Genomic DNA, 16,695 nt, shown 5'->3' with positions numbered 1-16,695 from the left:
TTATTTGAGATTCAGGGGCATCTTAGAAAAGATGAATGTTGATGAATCATTATTGAGAGACAAATAATGAAAAGAGTTGTACCATACCTTCTTCCGCATTTGAGACTTTGACAATTCCAGTAATAGTCACTGTGTCTCCCGGGACACAGCTATCCACGAGATCATGAACAAGCCCACATTGTATTGTTCGTGGAATCCGACCTGCTTCTCTCTGATCATCAGACATCAACTCCTGGATTCTAAAAAGTTTAAATAGTTTTCAGTTAGAATACTTACTTTGGATGGTTTCTGCAAGATATTAACTATTCAGGGTTCACGTGATGCCGAGGAAGATAAAAGCAGATTTGCTTATTAACAGTTTAATGGTGTATCTAAAATTACTTCAGCAGTTTCCAATTCAAGATAGCGGAATGAACATATGTATTTGCCTAGCCTCCCTCCAAAATGTCCACCAAAATGAGTCACTAAAAATTTGGGGGTATGTAGAGGTATCATCAGCAAATGAGATATTAATGAAATTTTTGAAAACAGCAAATGGTAAAGTATTGATGGATAAAACAAAATGAAGTCCAGAATACACATGGGCAAAAGCTATAAGCGTACAAGAAAAGTGGGACCCAGTGTTCTTAGCAGAGCCCCAGAGAAGCTTCCAAGTCGGATGTGGAAGGAACAGAGGGCAGGAGTAGATGGCTGGAAGAAAATGGTAATCAATAGAAAGACAAGTCATGGAATAGCTGTTGAGAATTTTTGGAGAAGGTGAGTGGACAGATGGGTAGGGGAAGAACGCGTACTTTATCATCTGGCAAAAACCAGAGCACTGTTCTAAGGAAACAAACCCATCCGCCCTGTGAAGGGAGCGAAACTGTGCAGTGAGAATATCAGAGCTTCAGAATAAAGACTCCTCATTCTACCATTTGAGAAACCCAATTCCAATTCAAAAACACATTCATAAAGCAAAATCTGATAGCCCAAACCCCTATCTTTGTATTCAGAGGTAAAGTCTTGTGAGAAAAAACTACTACCTAAAAAATTGCAAAGGAAACCTATCTTACCTACTTCAAATACTTTCTCATTCCTCATCAGACATTTGAAAACTAAATGGTAATAATTCAGGGAGCATTAAAAACAAAAAACTGCCTAAGAGTTTTGAGAAAATTTGCCATCATAAAACAGGAATAAGCCACTATTAAAAGGGAACTATGGGGAAACAAGTACGAAATCAAGGAAATTTAAAGCATGTATATAAAAATCAAGCATTTGTAGAGAAGATATAAGAAAAAGCCAAAGAAATCTAGAAAACAGAACAAAGAAAATGAAAGAGTGAGGAAAAAGTTAAAACAAATAATCCAAGGAATGCATTTGATAGGAAGCTGAGAAAAGTCAGATATTCTAGAGTTGAAGACAAAAGATCCTGCCAATCAAGCAGGATAGAGACAACTAGATACACTTTCACTGTTTCACAGCATCATAGATAAAACGGTTACAAAGAGGAGGAAAAGTCTAGTCCTCAAAGGAATGAGAATCAGATGAGCACCAGACCTCTCATAAACAGCAGAGAAAATTAAAACCAAATAGACTTCAATAGCTGGCAAACTCTTAGCCAGACTAAGATCCAAATAAAGACATTTTCAGACATGCAAGGGCTTGGAACTTTTTACCTGTCCTGTATACTTTCTGAAAATTTAGTTGGGAATATTCCTTAGAAAAAATGCAATGAAGCAAGATCCCAGGATGAAGCAGGATGCAGATCTGGAGAACTACTGATCCAGACTCAAGCAGAAGGAAGGTATGTTTTTTTGTTTTTGTTTTTTAAGAATAAAAGGTGGATTCCATGTATTCCATAGTATATTGAAGAGAGAATGGAAAATTATGGTGAAATGGTACAGGCATACTCTAAGAAGTAAAACCAGCACTTAGAAACCTTAGGAAAAATAAAGTACTAAATGACAAAGTTACAGTCCAAATATGATGCACACTAAAATGTGGGATAATTCCAAATAACTAGCAGAGTATAAGAAAAGATAATTTGATGCTTGAGTCATTTTCATTTAAGGGGTAAAAACCAACAAAACAAAATCCAGTGACATAAATTACATCTCTTTTGCTTGGCATTTGATCACTTCACTTGGTTCTTTGTTGAGCTATATTTACATTTTTATGTTAATAAAATGGGAAGGGAAAGGAGTAGAAGGACCGCCGCAATAAGGACTTAACAGACGAAAAGGGGTGTTTGATATTGGGACAAAGCTGGAGGTTTTATGTTAATTATTGTGGTAATAAAGTTAATGGCCCCTAAAATGGAAGAGACAGTGGAATGTGAAGATGGTCAGATCCACAGAGGCTCCTGCATGTGCTAGGTTTTTTGCTAAAGGGGGATAAACTGTCCAGCCAGTTCCAGCACCGGCTTCGACTACTGAGGACGCAAGTAGGAGTAGAAAAGATGGAGGGAGAAGTCAGAAGCTCATATTATTTATCCCGGGGAATGCCATATCGGGCATTTTTATTAACATAAAAATGTAAATGCCTGTTTATTGTTTTTGTTAGACGTGACCTATAAATAAACTCTGGAAGACAATTATAATTAGAAGACAAAAGGTAAACCTTGACAATTTAAAGTAATGTTGGAACTGAGAAAGTCTAGAAGGTAAAAGAACAAGTATGTTTCTAATGTCCTCAGCTCACATAGAACGACTGCAGTAAAGCGAAGGATGAAAGACCCACAAGAATGGTATCTAAAGTTATGTATAATGTAACGGCAAGTTGTGGGGACTGTGCCTTTTCACACTGATTGAATTTTTAAAAACATGCACATGTTATTACATTAAAGCTTTTTTTACTTAATAATTAACGTAAGTACAATCATTGAACATTAAAATAATAACTTTGGAATACATTCATCATACATCTAGACTACCTCTCAATGTTTTTCAGGTCATGGGCCAGGCGCTGGCATCCACCTAACCTGCACAACTTCAAACCTTGCTCCAAGATCACTCACCACTTCACAATCAATTCACCCCCCAACACCCACTTTTTAAAGATGAGTCAAGTGCAGTAGTGAGAAGGGAGGAAAGAGTAGAACAAGAAGTTTGATCTGTAAGTGACTGTGAATAATCAACTGAAATAACTTACTACCTCCAGACTAACCCTTTGTCCCTCTTAAGTGGTAAAAGTCCCACAGACTGGGTTGGAAATCCGGCTCTACTACACTCATAGGCCACACGATCGTACTCAAGAGTCTTAACCATTTCCTCTTTTATAAAATGGGGTGTTTGTAAAGATCTCACTATAGTACAATTAATTATTATATATGTTGGTCTTAATTTTTCAGGGAAGAAGGGGGTGAAGCAGTTAGCAGCAGACCATCTTATCTTTTCTCTAGGTTCTTAGTTCTTAGGACCATCTCATTTCAGCCAGGTTTGCTAGAGAGCACTGACTTCAAAACCATTCATAATTTTATATTTAGGGATGAGCTATAGATCTACAGCTAGAAAAAATGGAATCAATTATGGGATGAAAAATACATACACAAAGAAAACTCTGACTTGCAAAAAAAAAAAAAAGCTATTAAAAAAACCCTATAGTAAAATGCCCCATTGCAACATTGAGAACATAAAATGAAACATGCCATTTCAAGGAAGTCTATCTGAAAACTTCAAAACAATATTATTTCTATCACAGCTCATTATGGAATGAATCATATAGCTTTGTTTATGGCCTATATCCAGTTCAATTAATCACATAATTGAGATATAAAATCAACTATTTCTCAGTATGACACAATATTTGCATAATGAACCCTTTCTGGAATCTGACAGAGAATAAATTTCAAATAAAGACAATTATTTAGGCCAGGAGCGGTGGTTCACACCTGTAATCCCAGCACCTTGGGAGGCTGCGGCGAGCGGATCACGAGGTCAGGAAATCAAGACCACCCTGGCTAACATGGTGAAAACCTCTAAACTAAACCTCTACTAAAAATACAAAAAAAATAGCCAGGCATGGTGGCGGGCGCCTGTAGTCCCAGCTACTCAGGAGGCTGAGGCAGGAGAGTGGCGTGAACCCAGAGGGGGAGCTTGCAGTGAGCCAAGATTGCGCCACTGCACTGCAGCCTGGGCGACAGAGCAAGACTCCGTCTCAAAAAATAAAAAAATAAAAAGACAGACAATTATTTTAACATACAAATTCTTCATCAAATAAACCATCTATTATACACTTCGTCATTTAGATAAAACATACAATATAATACAGTAAAATTATGGATTTACTCAACAGTGTGACATCTAAAGACTGCCTTTTATGTAACAGTCTGATTGCTTACTTGATTGACTGCCAGTCCATTGTAACTGTGAGAGGAGAGCTGCAGAGAGCAGTAAATGACCTGCCTCGACACACAGGCACAGGACACTGAATGAAACAAAAGTAATTCACATTCAGATTTTGATAAACTATAATCACACCTCAGGAAAATTCAGTTAAAACATTTCATTTAATATTGTTTTAAAAGTTGGTTTCAGGATGCTAGTAAAGTAAAATCCACTGAGAGATTAATGACTTTCTATTTCCTCCTGCAACAATTTAACATTGAGAGCTTTTGAGGCACTTTCCAACTGATCCTTCTTGCTTATTGTTCTTATCCTGCAATGGGTATGCAAGGTGCTTTGCTTGCCTCCCACACGAAGCACTTACTGCTTCCTCTGTGCCCATGCCACCTCTCGCTCCTTGAACACCCCCTCTCATTCTGTCCCACATGCCCAATGCCAATCTTCTCCTTTTCAAAAGGCTTTCCAGAGTTTTCTTTAATCCCCAGCTTTCTCATCTGGGCTCCTTTTGCACTTTCTGTAGAGTGTAATATTTATTATACCACACAGGCACTTGTTTGGTGTTTGGATCTCAAGAAGCATTTATAAATTCAGACTGTGGCAGACTGTATTTGCCAACTATGATCGCAACAATATTTATCTTCAAGCCTTTTTAGAACCTTGCTACTCCTCCATTAAGAAATGAAGGCTAATTCCTTCTCCTGGAATTTGAGAAGGCTTGTGACTCACTTTGTAACCAAAAGAATGTGACACAGTGATGTTGCACAACTTCTGAGACTAGCTCACAAAAGGCAAGGCCATTTCTGCCTACCAACTGGACTTCTTGACTTGAAGCTGTCAGCAGCCATATAAGCAGACTGAGTGCCCTGAGCTGCTATACCGTGTGCAAGAAGCCCAAACTAGCCCACACAGCCACATGGAGAAGAAGATGCCTGGCCAGCCAGAACTAGCCAGTTGAGTAGTTCTTCCAAACTCCTGATCCATAGAAATCATGAGAACTAATAAAATTGGCTTTATTTTCAGCCACTGAGTTTTGGAGTGATGTGTTTTGCAGCAATAGTGGCTGGAATAGAGATCAACTGAAACAGCCATCTTTCTGTCACTTCAAATCCCTACAGTTCAGACAAATGGAGGACCTCTTCATGACATCACTCATGAGTCAATGCTACTACCTCATCTATTAGAGGGCATGGAAATACCCTGAACAAACACTGTCTAGAAAATATCTGACTTAAGGAGGTCGAGGCTGCAGTGAGCTGTATTCATGCCACTGCACTCCAGCCTGGGTGACAGAGTGAGACCCCGTCTTCAAAATAAAAGGAAGAAAATATCTGGTTTAAATCAGGATTTAAATTCTGGCCTCTGAGCTAAAGGATGTACCTTGAACCTTAAGTCAAGACAAGCACCAGATGAAACCCATCTATCAACACCACTGATTATTCAAAACCAACAGCTGAATCTCACATAACCTCTTCTTCCAGTAAGAGAAAGAAGCCTTAGGAATTTCAAACATAAACATCTTATGTTTCCCTTTTTAATTCTTCAAGGGATTATTTACCTCACTAAGGATTCAACCCTTCACATGAGCAAAAATTTAACAAATGTTAAATTTATTAAAGCCCAATGGTGATAAAGATGACTCTGGGTACCACCGAGGAAACATTATACATCCATGGTAATGAGGGCTTAATTAATAAATGGTGTCAGGACAAATAGCTTTTCACCTAAAAATTAGATCACTAGTTTGTTTTTTTAAGAGATGGGGGTCTCACTACGCTGCCCAGGCTAGTCTCAAACTCCAGGGCTCAAGCGATCCTCCTGTCTCAGACTACTGAGTAGTTGGGACTACAGGCATATGCCACCATGCCCAGCTTAAATCCCTTGTTTTATGCCATTCACCAATGGCTTAAATTCCAGATGGACAAAAGATCTAAAGATAAAAAACAAAACTTAGGATTCTTAGAAGCAATGTAGGAAATATGTTTATAATGCTCGAGTGAAAACAGCTTCTTATTTATTTATGTATTTTTTGAGGTGGAGTTTTGCTCTTGTTGCCCAAGCTGGAGTGCAATGGCGTGATCTCAGCTCACTGCAACCTCTGCCTCTCAGGTTCAAGCGATTCTCCGGCCTCAGCCTCCCGAGTAGCTGGGATTACAGGCATGTGCCACCATGCCTGGCTAATTTTGTATTTTTAGTAGAGATGGGGTTTCTCCCTGTTGGTCAGGCTGGTCTTCAACTCCTGACCTCAGGTGATCTGCCTGCCTTGGCCTCCCAAAGTGCTGAGTACAGGCATGAGCCACCACGCCCAGCCGAAGAACAGCTTCTTAAGCAGGGCATAAAATGTACAAGTTATGGAGGAAAAGACAACAATTTGATCATGTCAAAATGTAAAACTGTACAACAAAAAAACTCACAAAGTTAAAAGACAAACCAAAGACTGGGAGAAAATATCTAATGTATATAATCAACAATAATTAGTATGTAGAATGTATAAAGAACTCCTATCAATAAACCAATAGAACCAGGCACAGTGGCTGGCACCTGTAGTCCCAACTATGTGGGAAGCTGAGATGGGAAGATCACTTGAGCCCAGGAGTTCAAGGTTGTAATGAGCTATGATCATGTCACTACACTTCAGCCTGGGCAACAGAATGAGACCCCATCTCTAAAAAACAAAATTAAAGAATAAACCAATAAACAGGAAAATGAACATTAGATATAAATAGAAAATTCAATAAAGAAAGAAACTGAATGGCCAGTAAAGATATGAAAAGATGCTCAACCACAACAGAAATCAGAAAAATTCACATTATAAATGCAGTATTATTTACACCTACCAAACTGTCAAAAATGTACAAGTCTAACAATACCAGGTGTTAATGAAAATACGGAGAAATGGTAACTGCTTAACACTACCAGCAAAGATTTAAGTTGGGGACAATACTCTGGAAAGTAATTTGGTGACATCTAATACAGTTAAAAATAAGTATAGCCAGCCAATCCCAGCACTTTGGGAGGCTGAGGCAGGCGGATCACGAGGTCAGGAGTTTGAGACCAGCCTGGCCAACATAGTGAAACCCTGTCTCTACCAAAAATACAAAAATTAGCCAGGCATGGTGGCGCGTGCCTGCAGTCCAGCTACTCGAGAAGCTGAGGCAGGAGAACTGCTTGAACCTGGGAGGCGGAGGTTGTGGTGAGCCGAGATCGTGCCACTGCACTCCAGCCCGGGCAACAGAGCGTGACTCTGTCTCAAAAAGCAAAAAAAAAAAGTACAGCCTACAACTTAGTATTCCTCTGCTAAGGAGACATGTACAAGAATGTTCTCTGTAGTACCATTTATTATTATAAAAAACTGGAAAGAGCACAATTGTCTACCTCCAGGAAAATGGATAAATAGTGGCTATTTATTTAAGGCAACACTCCACAATAGTAAAAATGAAAGAATTCGATATGTATTAAAATAGGTAGAACTTCAAAATAACCAAGTAAAAAAACAGCTGCATGTTACATTCAGGATACCATTTATGTAAACACAATACAAAAAACTAACTCTACATATATAGTCAAGAATAAAAATGTAAACTTGAAGAATACATGCCAATTTCAGAATAGTGGTTGCATCTGGGGAGCAAATAAAGGGAATAAAACTGAGAACAGAGACTTCAACTTTAACTATATAACCATATTTTTGTTACAAATTAAGCTAAAATAACAAAATATTAATATTTGCCAAATCATAGAGTAGATAAATGTTAATTACATTATTCTCTGCACTTTTCTATAGTTTTAAAATCCAGTTTAATAAAGGCTAATAAAGATTTTTTAAAAACCCACCACCTCTAAATAGTAGAAGGGAAAAAAAATTTGGTGTGTATACCTAGAAGTCAACAGAAATATGAATGGAAGGGATGCATATTATAATAACTTCAGGATAATGATCATCCCTGGGAATACTACAGGTAAAGGGTAAAAAACAGACACTAATTGTGCCAGTAATGCTTTATATCATTAAAAAATGTGTCCAGAGCTGAAAAATGTAAATTCAGGGTGATGAGTAGTGGAATGTTTTATTTATTTCTGTATTTTTCTTACCCTGAAGTATTTCATAATATAAAAGCAGAAAATCGAAAATAAAAAATAAAAATAAGCTCTGTGTTCAGAAACATTGGGAAATGTTTTCTGTATTCTGATTTGCCTTCTTTACCAAGATAAAGAAAGAAGCAGTTAAAGAACGTAGTACCTTTGTGGGAAGACTGTATTTTCCATCTGGAAGAGGAAAACTCTGAACTTCTCCACATGCAGCACAACGAAAAGCCATCTTGGTGCAAAGAGGTTTTATATTACTGACACGAACCACTGTCCCTCTTAGAGCAATGTATTTTCCATAGTAATTTGCTCGGACATTCTTGAGCTGTGTCAAAGGCTCATAGTTGTACACCCTAAAGACAAAACAGGAAGTAATGAACAGAAAGTTGATGTTTTTTATATTTTCACAAGTTCCTTTCAGGAGCAACTATGGAATTCTCAAACCAAATCATCCTTTCGATATATCAGAAATATCACAAGAATTAAACCATTCTTGTTTTGCTTTATTTTGTTTCCTTGAGGCGGAGTCTCACTCTGTCGCCAGGCTGGAGTGCAGTGGTGCAATCTCGGCTCATTGCAACCTCTGCCTCCCGGGTTCAAGTGATTCTCCTGCCTCAGTCTCCTGAGTAGCTGGGACTACAGGTGCGTGCCACCACACCCAGGTAATTTTTGTACTTTTAGTAGAGACGGGGTTTCACCATGTTGGCCAGGATGGTCTCGATCTCTTGACCTCGTGATCCGCCCACCTCGGACTCCCAGTGCTGGGATTACAGGCGTGAGCCACGGTGCCCGGCCAAACCATTCTTAAAAAGAAACAACACTAAATCTTCCTTTTTCTTCTTATCTCATAGGCTGTTCTCAAGGAAAAAAGAAAAAAAAATTTAAGGAAAAAAATAATGCCAAAAGGAAAATCTACAGATTCAAAAACCTTTGGGTTTCTAAGTTCTTTTTAAAGAACTGCTAGGAAACTGTCTTCTATAAATTCTGGAAAAGAAAAACAAAACTCTGATGATTACCTTATAATGAATTCTTCTAATGAATTTAAAATCTTAAAGATAAATTCAAGAAAAACAAAATAATTTCATTTATTCCCTTGTATCTAACAGAAACCTTGTAATTTAACAAAAAACACTTAGTGTATTACAGACTGAGTATATCCCTTATCCAAAATGCCTGGGACCAGAAGTATTTTGGAATTTGGGGACTTTCAAATATTTGCAATATTACTACTTGAGTATCTCTAATTCAAAAATCTGAAGTGCTCCAATGAACATTTCCTTTCAGTGTCGTGTCAGGGCTCAAAGTTTTGAATTTTGGAGCATTTCAGATTTCAGATTTTCAGATTAGGGATACTTAACCCATACATGGATTATTAAACTTACACAGCAGGGTCTTGATAAGTTCACATCCAAAACCAATGTTTACAAAAATCTGCAGGTTAGGAAATCAACATTTTCTTCCTTATTTAGGAAGTACTGTCATGATGTCTTTGATTAATTTTCAATGAGTTTATTTCAGTATGATGATCAATGAGATGGCAAGGAACTCATGTCCTTTTTACTGATTTCCTCATTTTTATAAAATAAGCGTTTTCATTCTTAAATGGCCTTCAATGTCCCATTCTAAGTAATACTTTAATACATCAAATTCCTCACCTTGCATGAATATGTGGCACATTTACCATTGTTTCTCCATCACTAGACAATCCTTCCTGGGCTTGTAACTCAGCTGCATGCCTTTCAAGGTCCTTAGTTAACACCTAAACAGGACAGACATTTACTCTGAAGTTGGAAAACAAAATATCCTCTTTATACAGAACTCTATTTTTATAGAGAATATAAAGTTTATGGACAGAAACAGAATAAAAACAGAAAACTTTAACAGCCCTTTAAAAATCTAATATTTAATTATGACTACTTACTTTATAGTGGATGTTTTACTTTGGATTTTGCTGTCCCTGTGCTGAAAAACTCCAGCATCCCAGTCTGCTACTTTCTGTCCCAACGAAACCTAACATTAAAAGCCCTTATAGTAGTCCCCAAAACCATCACCTCTTGATACTAATTTTAAAAAAAAAATGCATTCCTATTTCTCTATATTCACTGATCAATCAAGACATAGAAAATAAAAATGACCTTTAAAATACCTAATACTCACTCCCTTGGCATTTAACATTAAATAATATAAACAGGCTGGGCACGGTGGCTCACACCTGTTATCCCAGCACTTTGGGAGGCCGAAGTGGATGGATTACCTGCGGTCAGGAGTTTGAGACCAGCCCAACCAACATAGTGAAACCCCATCTCTACTAAAAATACAAAAATTAGCTGAGCATGGTGGTGCAAGCCTATAATCCCAGCTACTTAGGAGGCTCAGGCAGGAGAATCAATTAAACCTGGGAGGCAGAGGTTGCAGTGAGCCAAGATCACACCATTGCACTCCAGCCTGGGCAACAAGAGCAAAACTCCATTTCAAAATAAATAAATAAATAAACAACAAACAAACAATATCACTTGTGCACAGCAGTTTGCTGGCAACCTAAGAGGCAAAATAAGATGCACATATACAGCTGTAATTGTTATAAGGACCATAAAGATGTATAGACAAAATACCATGAAAGTTTTGAAAAGTGGTCATGAGAAAGGTTTTACAGAGAGAAAACTGAGCTAGGCCCAAATAATCTGTCTATGTGAAGGGAAGGGGATTCTATGTTGAATGGACAGCACATGCAAGAGGTAGGAGAACGTCCCTCTGAATGCCCCAGCACTTTGTGTATGCCTGTCCTGAGATTTGCTACTCACTACCTTGAGGCATGTATCTGTTTGCTAGCCTAAAAAATGTTTTTGGCTGGGCAAGGTGGCTCATGCCTGTAATCCTAGCACTTTAGGAAGCCGAGGCAGGCGGATCACAAGGTCAAGAGATCGAGACCATCCTGGCCAACATGGTGAAACCCCGTCTCTACTAAAAATCCAAAACTTAGCTGGGCATGGTGGTGCACACCTATAGTCCCAGCTACTCGGGAGGCTGAGGCAAAAGAATCACTTGAACCCAGGAGGCAGAGGTTGCAGTGAGCGGAGATCATGCCACTGCACTCCAGCCTGGCAACAAAGTGAAACTCCATCTCAAAAAAATAAATAAAAAATAAATTTAAAAAATTAAAAAAGTTAAAAATGTTTTCATATATGTTGTATTACCTGACCCTGAAACAAAACTCAGGCAAGCACAGTACAAACTGTTATTTACATTTGATATACAGGGACACTCAGGGGTTTGCCTCATGCCACAGAACCTAAATCTAAGGTTGCTCTTTTTTGCTCTAAGTTCATAACTGGTAACACCATGATTCCTTGTTTTATCTTCCCTATGAGATTGTATAACTTCTTGAAAGCAAGGTTTAATTTCTGCACAATCTTTAGCAAGATTAAGCAAATCCAAATAAGTTGGAAGTAAATATTTCATTTAGATAAGCTGTTGTATATAGAATGAATGGTATCTTTCAGAACGGAACTGCAACCTCTCAGTTCTAGCCAACATCTTTTCGTAAAAGCTAAGTATCTCTTGTAGAAAGTACAGTCACTGTAAAATCTTCCTTTAAACTTAGACAAGGTGTGCATGTGTGTGCAAACATTAAAAAAGTTTAGACAAAACTATGCATAAGACAAATAGTTACCTGATGTATTGCCAAACCCATGCAAGCCAAGGTTTTCTCAGGTGCATCTCTTAGTTCATTTGCTATATCTGGTATCAAGTTAGTTACTTCACCACCTTCTGTCAGTTCTTTAAAATCCACCAAAATACTTCCCTTTCTTTCTATTTCATCCTATAAAATATAAAAGTATGAAAACGATACTTGCTTTTCTGTAGTCAATTACCATTAACTGAGCATTCTATTATACACTTTGAGAAAGCATACAATGTTTATATGTGATAATGGTAAGTACGACCTAAGTATAAGCTTTGTGCCAAGCATGGTTCTGATATTTTAAATATATTAACTTATTGCTGCCTCTTAACAATCCTTTGAGGTAGGTATTTATACCTCTATCTCCAAATAAAAGAAAACTGAGGCACAGAGAAGTAATTAATCAAAGTCCATACTGCAGGTAAGTGGCAGAACTGAGGTCTGAGCCAAGGCAGTCTGACTCCAGTGCCTATGATCATAATCACGAGTACCTCAAATGCATTGATAAGATGGCACATGACTGGTAGCTTTGCTGTAGAGGAATCTTACCTTGTCATACAAATCAATATGCCTTGTGAAAAATTTTTCAAATGCTTGAATCTTCTCAATCAAAGGAGAGCTATCGCTGTAAACTAATCCAACAAATATGGGATAAGCACAAATAATCACACACGTACATGCATGTTTTTCATGAGACAAAAGCAGCACTACATACATGGTAGATGATTTTTTTCTGATTGCTTTGTATTTTGATTACATTCACATAAGAACTGGTATAGAATGTAAACTTAAGATTCTAAAACAAATTTAGGTTTGCATAATGTGAAATGCAGACAGAAACTCTCTCTCCCTAAAAGCCCCACTATCTGGGAAACTTTGTTTTGCAACTTTGACACCTAATAGGACATGTTAGTTCAGATAATTTAGACAATAAGCTTAAACCAGAAATTATAATAAAGCCAAAGCCAGACACATAAGCTAAGCTCTTACTCTGACAGAGCTGAAGACAATCACAGTCTTTCCTGAGATCAGGAGACAGACCAACACTTGACCCTGGTGGCAAAACTGAAAAGCTTTTCTTTTTTTTCCAACATTCTAAAGTTCTACATTTTCAAATATGTCTCTCACAGAAGAACAGTACAATAAAGTAGTTTGGAAGTACAGATGGTGAAGGCTAAGGCACCTCTTGAACTCCATCTTTAGGACTGTCCAAAGATCACTTATAGAGTTCTGAGCTATCTGCTAGGGGAACAATGTGAGTGCTGGTGGCTAATACATCCTAAAGGAACAAGATCATTCATGAAGCAGATTCTATTGATGGAAAAAAACAAACAGATTTCCAATAAAGAAAACATTTGTAAAGTACTCTATTTATTCACAAAATGACTACTGAGTGCCTGGTACGGGGCAGGGAGGGTCCTGGACCTCAACAGTCTAGTTACTAAAAAAAAGTGTGCAGCCGGGTGCGGTGGCTCACGCCTGTAATCCTGGCACTTTGGGAGGCCGAGGCGGGCAGATCACAAGGTCAGGGGATGGAGACCATCCTAGCTAACATGGTGAAACCCCGTCTCTACTAAAAACAGAAAAAATTAGTCAAGCGTGGTGGCGGGCACCTGTAGTTCCAGCTACTCCGGAGGCTGTGGCAGGAGAATGGCGTGAACCTGGGAGGCAGAGCTTGCAGTGAGCCAAGATCGCGCCACTGCACTCCAGCCTGGGCGACAGAGCAAGACTCCATCTCAAAAAAAAAACAACAAAAAAAGGTATGCACACGCGCACACACACACACCCCTCATGAGACATAAGAAACAAATGGGTATTTTAACAGCACAGAAAAGACAGTTCCCTGCACCTATACAGACTGATGTAGGTTAACTGGTATTCCTAATTATCAAAGGGAGATTCCTTACCTGTGTTTCTACACAAAGCTGTATTTGTTATTGTCCCTTGATTTCAAGCCCACTATTCTACTTCCTGCTCTGCAATGCTATAATTCAGATCTGTACCCTACATGTCTCAGATTCTCTTTAAATTCTGCCAATTGAAGGCACTTTAGAGACTGGAAGGTGGCAGGAAGAGAGAAAGGAATTTATTCTTGTTTCCAATTCTTTTCAGCATCTCTGCAGCTGTAGAAGATAACGACAGTGCTAGCCTCCAGTTCCAAGCACCACTGAGTCATGCCCCCTCAGTTACCAGTGGCAACCAGCTTCATTTGCCTTAGTGGTCTAAGCACAGCTCTGTAAGGTAGCCTTCAGAAGCCCAAGCATAGCTTTGTAGGGTGTCCCTCAAAAGTCAAAATTAACAGCTATGCTGTGACCTCTCCAACCTTTGAATTCCCACGTTCTGGTAACCTCAGAACTTCTTTTACTCTCTTAGCCATAAGGATGGTTGCTGCTTCCTGAATTACGACTTTCTGGGGGGTTACCTCAATATTTCCTTTCTGCTCTTTCAGTCTTCCATTTTTGTATCCAATTTCTTGTATTAAGTCCCCTTTTTGAAATACCTAGTATGGTTTCTGCTTTCCCGACTGCTATAAAGTCTAAAATGCTTTTGAAACATAAACATCATTTAATTGTTTGGGCGAACTAAGATTAAAGCAGGTATATGTTAGTAAGTGAATTATAGTAATACAAGATGTAGCATCCAAAGACAAGTTAAGAAAATACTATTTATGGTGCTTTTTTGTACTTTTTAAACCCTACCTTCGGAGAAATAAAGCTTCCAGCCTTTATATGGTATGAGTCGATCCAATGTTGACTGCATTGACTGTGGGGTCTTTGTTGAAAGCAAAAACTGTGGGGTTTGTTCTGAAAAAAATAAAATACTAGGTTAGTAGAAACAGAGTGAACATTTTTCCAATATGCTTCTCTTTCCAAATGAGACTCTCATTAATAGAGTATCCAAATTAGAAGTTTTAGTAAGAATCTAGGACATCAATGTTCAAATACTTACAAAGGAGTAGCATGAAATAACAGACAAACCGAAGTATGAGACAAACCGCCTTGTATGATAGACATGAATTGCTTCCTTAAGTGAAAAAAATTGAACAATCATTGACCTCACCTACCAGAAGTATGTTTTCCTGTGGTTTTACTCAGATCAGGTCTGTGTTCTCTTTCTCTCCATTTTCCTGAGAAGTTCCCACCACCTCTTCCCCTTTTCCAGCTTTGAAATCTTCCTCGTCCAAATCCTCTGCCTCTATACTCTCCATTCATCTCTCCTAAAAGATAGATATTAAAAAGGTCTTCACCAAAACTGTAAGGAAAATAGTGCTCCTAAAAATGTATTAATAAAAAGGGAAAAATTAATGTATTCTAGGTTCAAGACTAGCAAACAGGCTTGCAAAGTTGTACAGCTATGATACAAGACCCAAATATTCTGCAGTTAAGTTTCTAATCTCTATCGCTTTTTAAGGTATACCATAATAGTTTAATAACCATTAAATATGGTTTACGTATACTAGACGCTCATAGGTTAAAAATAAGGACAGGTACTGTACCTGTTTACAAGTCCCCATTACAGAAATGAAAATAAGACAGGTAATTAACTCTATGAAAACTTATTTGCAGTATTTGAGACTTATTATTGTAGGGATACATCATCACAGCTTCTTACATACAGTCAATCCTGCAGTGTCACATCCACTTTCTGTGCAATTTTTCGGTAAATCCAAAACTGTTCTTTTAAAATACAAGTCTACTTAAAAATGATTCATATCCTAAGTAGACGAGTAAAGATATACCTGTACACTGCAGTGCAATTCATTATAAAATAATCTATCCAAATCCTTACTTAAAAGGGGTTTAGTTAATAAAACAAGTTAGTAACTAGAAAGTTCACGATTTAACGGCATGATAGGGCTCCAATAATTAGGCATTACACATTATGAAACTGATGCTCAAAGAAATTAAGCAAACCCATCAAGATCAAAGTTGTTTGTTGACAGTACAGAGATAAAACTTTCAGGCTCCCAAGGTGAGGCGCTCCTTCAACAACGCTGCGTGCCATACCCTTCTCAAACGAGACAATATGCTGAGAATAGTAAGAAATTCAAAAAAACGTTAAGAGGTAGGACTGGAGAAAGAGTAAAAAGTAACAGTTGGGTACCTGTGCTTCTTTAAATACTACTTTATTTACATCTCCTAAGGCTAAAGTTCTTACTTGCTAGGGACAGAGGTCCCAAAGCTCTCCTAGTTCACACCTGGGCCGGCTCCAGGATACGCGCAGATCTGTCCGCCCGGATTTTCCCTCTCTCCCTCCCCTAGAGAAGCACCACGGGGCTAAGAATCTCCGGGATCTTAGCTCCTCAGGCGACTCCCGCCAAGTCCGCAGTTCTCTTCAGCCGCAGCTTTCCTGTCGTCCCCGCGCGGTGCTGAATCCCATCTGTCTCAAAGGCTCGGGAAACTCAGTTTCCCCACCGCAGCTTCCAGAAGGTGTCTGTAGCGCACAGCGCCGCAAAAATGCCTCAAGCGAACATCAGGTCTTCCCCTAAATTCTTTTTTGGCGCTTCAGTGATCCAACTTCCGCTCAAAGAAGCGGCAAGACGGGAAGGGCGGGGCGGAGTGCAGCCAATCAAGGAGTTTGGCCAGACGGAAGCTGAGAGGCTCC

The 16,695-nt window shown here is 38.5% G+C and overlaps 1 protein-coding gene across 2 annotated transcripts in view; it reads right to left on the bottom strand.

Moving 5' to 3' along the window:
• Positions 1-16,620, bottom strand: part of MCM8 (minichromosome maintenance 8 homologous recombination repair factor) — a 48,240-nt gene extending 31,620 nt beyond the window's left edge. For both annotated transcript variants that reach the window (XM_003252238.3, XM_004089539.3), the window contains exons 1-9: positions 16,249-16,620; positions 15,155-15,307; positions 14,790-14,894; positions 12,640-12,722; positions 12,079-12,228; positions 10,064-10,167; positions 8,563-8,761; positions 4,322-4,407; positions 88-239 (exon numbers count right to left, since the gene is read on the bottom strand). In XM_003252238.3, coding sequence (XP_003252286.2) covers positions 88-239; positions 4,322-4,407; positions 8,563-8,761; positions 10,064-10,167; positions 12,079-12,228; positions 12,640-12,722; positions 14,790-14,894; positions 15,155-15,302 — 1,027 coding nt within the window. In that variant the 5' untranslated portion in view covers positions 15,303-15,307; positions 16,249-16,620. The remainder of the gene's footprint in view (positions 1-87; positions 240-4,321; positions 4,408-8,562; positions 8,762-10,063; positions 10,168-12,078; positions 12,229-12,639; positions 12,723-14,789; positions 14,895-15,154; positions 15,308-16,248) is intronic.
• Positions 16,621-16,695: the final 75 nt, after the last annotated feature.

This window comes from Nomascus leucogenys, chromosome 11 (genome assembly GCF_006542625.1).
Source record: "Nomascus leucogenys isolate Asia chromosome 11, Asia_NLE_v1, whole genome shotgun sequence".
Lineage (NCBI taxonomy): Eukaryota > Metazoa > Chordata > Mammalia > Primates > Hylobatidae > Nomascus > Nomascus leucogenys.
This window is presented reverse-complemented; position numbering and strand designations above follow the sequence as displayed.